Genomic DNA, 8607 nt, shown 5'->3' with positions numbered 1-8607 from the left:
CGGAGAGAACTCCGATCACCCTCCAGACCAGCTTTTCGAGCAACAAACTGGTGAATCTCCTGAGGACACTGGTGTGACAGTTGCTTAGAAAAGGAAGTTGATGTAGCTTAAGTTTTGCTTGTCACAGGGCACGAACCATTGGGGAGTAGTCGTTATTTACATGACTGTATAGATTGGGCCTATTTAGTGTCCAAAAGGGCGGAGGAGGTGTTAGTTTGTGATCTAGAGTGTAGTAAAACAAACCTGGTGCCCGCTATATGGGTTGTTCTTAAACAAGATTGGGATCGGACGAAAGAAAGATGCAGAAAACGATTTGCATGGAAACTAAAGAGGGGCAGAAAGTTGCTTTTAGAATATTTCTTTTTATGATTACGTTAGAGGTTGCACAAAGCCACCCACTCTTATCTGTACTACCCCAGGTTAATGTATGGGTAACGCTAGCAAATCTCACTGGACAAGACACTTCATGTCTCGCTACTGCCTCTCCTAATAATCCCTTTTCTACATGCCTTGTAGGATTGTCACTAGATAAATGGCCCATACCTGATAAGGTGAGAAAAGCCTTTCCAACCTTGACCCCCAATTTAACGAATAGCTGGGATGCCTGGACCCCTTTTCTCCCGCATGCTGCTTTAGAGCCACAAGAAACTGAGTTGCTTGGATCAATAAAGATGGATTTCTGTGTTAGGTTTAACTATACAGGAACAAATCAGTCTAACGTATGGGATGTCTCTCCTGTCCATCCCGTTTTTAAAAATGCTACTACTTGGTGTAATTACACAGCAACAAACTTGTCTAGATCTAGCAATGCTCCCCTTTTATTACTCTCAGGGATATTTCTTATTTGCGGAGATAGAGCATGGCCTGTTATCCCTTCTCATATAAAAGGAGGTCCATGTAGCCTTGGACGCCTTTCTGTCCTGACTCCTAATACATCCATGATTTTACAACACCGTCTTTCTCGCAGAACAAAGCGTAGCATCCATGCATACACCCCTGATTGTGATGATAACGTGAAGTTTTGGTCTTTTAGCCAACGCATTGTCGCCTCTCTTTTGACACCTGGAGCTGCTGCTGGAAAAGCATTAGCAACATTAGATAAGCTTGGCTGCTGGCTTGCTAAACAAACAAACGCTACTAGCAATGCATTGTCAGGTCTTTTATTAGATGTAGATAGTGTTCGCCATGCTACATTGCAAAATAGAGCTGCTATAGATTTTTTGCTTTTAGTGGAAGGCCACGGTTGTGAGGATTTTGAAGGCATGTGTTGTATGAATCTCTCTGACCATTCAGAATCAATTCATGCTAGTATTCAACAGCTTAAAGCTGGGGTCTCTAAGCTTCAACGAAATGATAGTTGGGATTGGTTAGATAAACTTTTTGAAGGATGGGGACTGTCAGGATGGATAAGGAATCTTGTGAAGATGGTTGCATATGTTTTGGTCATTTTTATTCTCCTGTTACTCTTTTTGCCTTGTTTGTTGCAATGCCTACAAAAGTTGATTGCGTGTTCTATAAAAAGAGTTCTTATTGTGCAAAAGGAAGGGGGAGATGTGGGACAGGATTTGGCTGGCCTCAGCAAAACTCCCAGCACTTATCAATTGGTGAAAGGAGATGTGCTGGAACTTGTTGATCACAGGCCATGGGAAGGATAAAGGCAAGAACCTTACTTAGAAGGAATAGAGAGTGTTGATTCTATGTTTAGACAAGGTTCACAAGTTAGTAAGGTTGTCCTGTAAAAGAGGGACTCTTGTTCTTGCACAGGGAAGATTGCTTGAGTTAAGGTAGTAACTGTTTAAGAAAATGTCTTAGCATCAGCCAGTCTGTGAATGTTTAGTGTACAGCATAGACCAACCAGCGTGTAACATGGTAACAGAAACACCAATCAGCTCGAAGCACGCTGCTGAGGAAAAGTATAAATGTATGTGAAGTACACTAATAAAGCGGACATTTTGTTGGCATCAAACTGCATCCCGTCTCTCAATCACGGCAGGGCAGGTTATTTTAGAAGGTAAGCCAGAATATACTAAGGAAGACCAGAAACTTATTATAGATCTAGAGGGATCATATAATTAGGAAGGGTGGGCACACACCCCACAGGGAAAACCTATTGTTACCTCCTATTAAGTTTGGCCTTTAGTAGCAGAAGGATTATATAAACATTCGATCAAAAAGTAGCTAGAAATTTGTGTACTACTCTGTCCTGGTTTTGTTAAAAAACAAGTTTCTCTTTTGGTGAATTTTGCCTGTCAGCTAAAGCCTTCATATTAGCTGCATTTTCCTGGAGAACCAGACACATGTTTTGGTAAACCTAGCAATGGAATGCAAACTTATTGATAAGCACGGACGGACATCTCGCAAGAGGGGCAACGAGAAACTGGTGACCAAGAGACTGACCAACTGTGGCAGAGCCCCCCCCGCCCCAGGGGGATGGGGTTGTCCACAGCCTGGCTGAGAGGTGAAGCCAGAGACAAAAGAGACTAAAGGAACACCATTAGAAGGTAATAATGAGTGAGCAATCGCCAGACACATGCGTGCAGAGCGCGTGGACAGTACATGCAGCCTATCATGTTATTGTATGACATGAGTTACAACCAATCACATTGTTGTAAGGCGCGTGGACAGGGCAGCTTTGCTATAAAGCTAGCCCGGTCCGACAATAAAGCGAACTCTGTGAACATCATATTGGTGTGTCAGGTTCTGTGGCTTGCATGGATAAAGCAACAACTGTGTATAACATTCCATTCATGTGAATACTTCATATAAAAGTTGGAGATCACGAGGATCTTGTGCCTTTTGCCTTTTCCCTTTTTTTCCTCATGGCTGACATTAGGAGAGGACCTTGCTGGTTGTCCCTGCAAACTGAGGCCTAGTGAGAGACTGAATCCAGCTCCGGTTGGCTACAGAGTCTAATCCAGGACTTTGGGTGCTGGCTCTGCAGTTGCTGAGACTTTCAAGATTGGTTTTGTATATTTTGTATTATTTTCTCTATTCTTATTAGTAGCATTAGTAAAACATCTTTAATTTTTCCAACTCTCTTCTCTCTGCCCTTCTTTCCCTCCCGATTGCCTGCCCTGAGTGGGAAGGGGGGAGAGGGAGGGGCAAAAGTGGGAAGTGGGGGGAGAAGAGGTTAACAATACATCTGCCAGGGTTTTATTGTCACCCCACAATCTAAACCCTCGACATACTCTAAGACAGGTGACACAGCAATGCAATCTTTGCCTCCAGACTAATCCTAAGAATATACCTAAGCCAGAAATGGGTCATATTGGGAAAGGAAATGGAAATGGGTAATAATGGCAAATTGATTTTACGGAACTCCCAAGAAAAGGGGGGTACCGATATTTGCTGGTACTAACTGATACCTTTTCAGGTTGGCCAGAAGCATTCTCTACCAGAACAGCAAAAGCTCGGGAGGTAACTAAAACATTGGTACAAGAAATAATACCAAGGTTTGGAGTTCCAGCTGATATATCCTCTGATAAAGAGCCACATTTTATTTCCAAAGTTGTACAGCTAATCAGTCAGTACTTGGGAATAGATTGGCAACCACATAACCTTATCATTCTCAATACAGTGACCAGGGAGAAAAAATGAATTGTCTAATTAAACAACAATACGTAAAATTGGGACAGGAGGCAAATTTGGCTTGGCCTCAATCTTTACCTTTGGCCCTTCTGCATATGAACAAGGCCAAGGGCAAAGGAAGGGTTAAATCCTTTTGAAATCCTGTATGGGAGACCCTATAGTATACAGAAGGGGATGTCTGCACAAGAAGGGGATGAAATTATGACTTTTTATATGGTAGCATTGGGTAAACAACTTAACAAAATTAGGAAACGCATTTGGAACTTGGAGTAGGGGTTTGGATGGGCCAGTACATAACATCCAATTGGGAGATGATGTGTATGTGAAGTCTCTTGCAGAAAAGGACTTTAGAACCACAATGGGAAGGTCCATTTCAAGTCCTCCTGACATCCTTCACTGCTATCAAGATTAAAGAACGGAACACCCGGATGCATCATTCTAGAGTGAAGAAAGCCTGCAAAGTACCATGAAGGGTAACCCAGGTGCAACCTGGAAAATTGTGTTTCTTACAGTCATAACCTTAGCACACAGGTGGGATGAAAATTGGCATGGGCAAAATCTGAATAAAACCATGGGGGACGCTTTAAATTGGTGCTTTGGAATCAAAACAATCAGACTGTATATATTACATTGCCCACTTCTGCAAAAAAGAGCTTTAAATTTGTAGTAATTAACCAAAACCCTTCTGAAATTCTATCAAAGAAATTAGGTTATGTCCACATTGACATGTTTTGGTCCTTCTGGGTGACCGGCCCGGGCAGCACTTACTACCTCAGCAAGAAGAAACCCAAAAGAGAAGACAAATGCTACCACTGCAGTGAGCGGGGTCACCACGCCAAAGAATGCAAGCTCCCATCGCAGCTCAGAAGATGCCGTTTCCGCCGGAGCACCAGCCATATGGTCGCCAGCTGCCCCAAAAGAGCTCAGCAGTGCAGTAGACAAACACCAGGAGCCTAACTTTTGCATTAACATTAAAAATCTGTTTAAGGATAGAGATGGGTTTTCTCAGATAGAAGTAGCCTTCTTACCTGTGGCCAGAGAAAACATAGATAAAAAAATCATCACATTAGTAAAAGAATTTATTAACCTCTTAGAAAAGGGGAGAATGATACAGGAAATTGACAGTTCACTAATTAACACTTCTTAAACAACTAACACTGGACACTTAGAGAACTAACCCCACATCACTAAAGAGCCAACATAGAGTTAACCCTTTAACCCACATAGCCTTGCTTAGCTTTGTGTAACTTATTGTATGAGAAACGGGAGTTTGCTAACACCTTGCAAAGATAATAATCCTTGGGTGAACTAGATAACAAAAACTTGGGCACAGGACAGGAGATACGCCAGTTTTAACCAACTCGTCACACTGGACCAAAGGTGACTGTGTACAGAGAAGAGGACCCAGGTTCATGATCACCGTGCAGCTGCAACCAGGAGGAGCTAGAGACTACGGAAACGGTCTCCCGGAACTCATTGTAATAAGAACCGTCTTCTCGGGGACAGGTTATGAATGTGTATAGGCATTCCTAAAACTTTCATGAACATGTAACACTTCACTGCATTTAACCAAGCTCACAGCTACTGGAAATTTAGACACATATTAGGTGAAATGATTCCCTGTGTGTCTGGCACCGTAAATAATAAATCAATACATACCTTCTTTACAATCTCAAGAGTTGTAAGGTCATTTCCGCACCTCACTGTGCCCTGAAGCAGCTTGGAGGTTTCTTCCTGCCCAAACCCAAGCCTAGTATAGCTAGCTTTCTCCCAGAGAGGGTCTACTTTCCTAGAACAGAAGCACTGGAGAGATGGGAGTCTTGCTTCATCCCAGGAAGCAGTATGCCTGTACCTATCAGTCCAGAGACCAAGTACAAAGGCCTATCAAGGGAGAGGGGAGTAGAATGGGGAGCTATATGTATCCTGAGCACAGCCCAGGCATGGCTAGGGCTGCTCCCAGGGGTGATCCCTCGGCACTTGAACCAGCCTCCCCTGTTCAGCAGTCCAGCCACGCTGACACACCATAGGTGGGGGTGAACTTTGCCAGAATCTGCCAAACTTGCTGGTCCCAGTCCTGACCAAGGCTCCTTCCTTTCAGGGGTGCAGACCTGCCTGCAAGGAAAACCCCAACCCACATCTAAACAGAGGTGTGGCTGGTTGTGCCACAGTGCTAATACCATTTGCCTTGGCTGCCACCCCCAAGGTTAATTAGAGCCTGTGACACAGCTGTGATGGTCTCCTCCCCATTACACCACCTCTCATGCTCATCTTCCTCATCTGGCTTCTAAGCTTCTTTTGCAACATTCTGCAATCCACAGCAAAAAAAAAACTCAGAGAAAAAACCCACCAAAAAAAAAAAAAAAAAACCCCACCCAAAAAAACCCCAACAAAACGGGGAAAAGAGTCCCACGAGTACCTTTGGGTGGAGAGAAAGGATCAGACCACTACACAGACCTTCTCACCCGCGAGGGAATGAAGCCTCTGGAGCGCGTCACCCCAAAACCTCAGCAACACCGCCCCAGGACCACCCCCGACAGGGACAAACCCGTTCAGTTGCCCTAACCCACTCAAACAATCTTGTCGTCTGAACCCTGGCACGCTCAGCTTACTGAGGGTGTTCCCCGAGCACCCGCCTTTCACCCCTTTCGATTGGCTTCAACCCTCCCTACGCGTTTTCTTTTCCTTGGGCGTTAGCCAATTGCGAGACGAAACTAGCTCAGATGACCATCGTGGTAGTACTTTGCGCCTAGATTTTCCAATTAGTGGATTTTTGGTATCAGCTACCCGACCCGTGTTGTCTTGTAGAACAGCCATGGCAGGAGAGGGGCTGCGATTGGCTGATGGATATTGCGCTTGGCTAGTGACGATTGGAAAGGGAGAGGAGAGGAGCGGGGCGGAGGAGGGAGAGCGCGCGTTCTTTTTTTCCTCGTCCCCTCGCTTCCGCCTCTCCGATTGGCTGAGGCTCTGGCCGGGCGGAATTTCCGATTGGTCAACGCACGCTGTTGCTAGGCAGGTGAGGCAGCGCGGGGCAGAACTTCCTTTTCCGATGAGTCGGCTCTGAGGTTCAGTCAGCGCGAAGCGCTTCATCTTGTCGCTGCTGCTGTTACGAGCCTCCTCGAGATCTATCGTTGTCCGCCCTGAGGAGCCGCCGCAGGCCACATCTCCTCGCACCTTTATCCCCCAGCGCTATGGCTTCAGGATCCGAGTAAGTGTGGGGTGCCCACTGGCAGGCCGCGACCTAGGCCCGTGATCCTGGGCCCGGCTCGGCCTACCTCTCCTTACCTCGCTTCCGTGCGGCGCGGCGCTGCTTGGGTTGGGCCCGACGGCAGACCCGATCCAGCATCAAATCCCGCTGTGTTACGCAGGCTCTGAGGAGGTGGGAGGGGGATGGGCCGTTCCTCCCGCGCGCCCGGCTAGGCGCGGACCCGTAGGGGGGCCCCGCGCGCTACTGCCTCTCTCTCCTCCCCCGCCGGGTCTCTCTGGGAAATGTCGAGTCATGGAGGAGTATGGCCTGGTCAGGCCGGGCCTCCCGCTAGGCCCTGGCCGTGTCCCCGACTAGGGCTGTCCCACCTGGGCTAGGCCTCAGCCAGGGACGGCCTTGTTTTCCAGGCCCTGGAATGCCGGGGAAAGCGGCGGGACAGGCGGGGGGAGAGTTATGTCCTAGTCTCCACCCCGCAGGCCCGCAGCGGCCTTCGGGTCAGGACTAGAAGTGACTCGGCATTAGCAGAGGCAGATGTGTTGTGCCGTCCTGGTCTCTGTGGTAGCTGAGGCAATCGGCTATATTTTCATCCCCAGTGTCTTGTCTTAATCTGTTTTCAGTTCTAGGCTGAGGGTCATCTTTTGTGCCCCTCAATATATATTATATATATATATATAAAAAATAGTGGTCTCTCAGCTTCCAGTCCACTTGCACAAGCCACTTCATTGCCCCTTGAGAGGAGTAAAAACAGAACATAAAGATAACTTCCCAAATCCAAGAATACTTTAAGTGACTCTCCACAGGTGCTTTCAGTCCATTTAGTGTCTGTGGTTCATCTTCTCCTTTTCTTTTGTAACTCTTGCAATTTAGACACACTTGGTCCTACTAAATCAGTTCCAGCAAGGTGTGCCAAGAATTTAGTCTCTGTGGTAGAGCTTGTGATGGAAGTGATGGTCTCAAAGGCATATTTTTGAATCTGAGCAAGGTGAACAGTGTCCTCAAAAATAAATGTTTTTTTTTTTGTGAAATTGTTCTTACCACATAGGAATCAACAGAAGTTATTCTGTAACCGGAAAAGAGTTACTTTTTAGCTGCAGTTTTTGGGTCAATGCTGTTGGCAGCTATCTTGCTGAATTGAGCTTTAGCACAGAGAGTAGTATTGAAAGACCTAATAGTGTGGGGTTTATGAAGAGATTCTCATTCTCGTGTGGATACCTGTTTGAAACAGTATTTGAGAACTTGGCATCTTGAGCATGGGTATGATGAACTCACTGCTTTGTTGTTATGTACTGTTCCAGTAAGTGGTTGCAATCATTAGATATTTTACTCATTTGCTTTAATGGATAAAATGTTTTATGGATTTTTGGTTTTTTTTAGGTTGTTTTTTTAAAATATTTTTGTTTGTTTTGGTGGTTTTTTTGGGTGTTGTTTTTTTTTTTTTTTTTTTTTTTGGATTTTGGTGTTTGGTGTGTTTTTTGGTGTTTGGTTTTTTACTTTTTTAATACTTACCTGGGGAAAGTAGTTCACTCTGTAATATGGTTGTTCAGGGCAGTAAGAAACCGCTGACTAGGAAGTAAGTTTCACGAGGGTATTGATAAAAAGGCACACCAGCATACAGAAGACATGATTGTTTTCACTTTTGTTACTGAAGCTTGAATCACTTTGAGTTTGTGACTTTTCATTGTATATTTAGCACAGACTTGCAGGAACAACTTAGTTCCCTACTTTATGTGGAGTTTTGGAGATTGATCTGGAAGAATCAGTAATCAGTAATTACTTTCTGCTCTCTTCATACTGTTCACCACAATGCATAGCTTCTG

The 8607-nt window shown here is 45.3% G+C and overlaps 1 protein-coding gene across 1 annotated transcript in view; it reads left to right on the top strand.

Moving 5' to 3' along the window:
• Positions 1-6621: 6621 nt before the first annotated feature.
• The window catches only part of LOC136114579 (transitional endoplasmic reticulum ATPase-like), a 28584-nt gene continuing 26598 nt past the window's right edge, over positions 6622-8607 (top strand). Inside the window, exon 1 of the mRNA XM_065859951.2 lies at positions 6622-6793. Within this exon, the coding sequence (XP_065716023.1) occupies positions 6777-6793 (17 nt within the window). The 5' untranslated portion in view covers positions 6622-6776. The remainder of the gene's footprint in view (positions 6794-8607) is intronic.

The sequence above is a fragment of the Patagioenas fasciata genome, chromosome W, assembly GCF_037038585.1.
Source record: "Patagioenas fasciata isolate bPatFas1 chromosome W, bPatFas1.hap1, whole genome shotgun sequence".
Taxonomy (NCBI): domain Eukaryota; kingdom Metazoa; phylum Chordata; class Aves; order Columbiformes; family Columbidae; genus Patagioenas; species Patagioenas fasciata.
The sequence above is the reverse complement of the archived record's forward strand: the minus strand, read 5'-3'. Positions and strand labels throughout refer to the sequence as shown.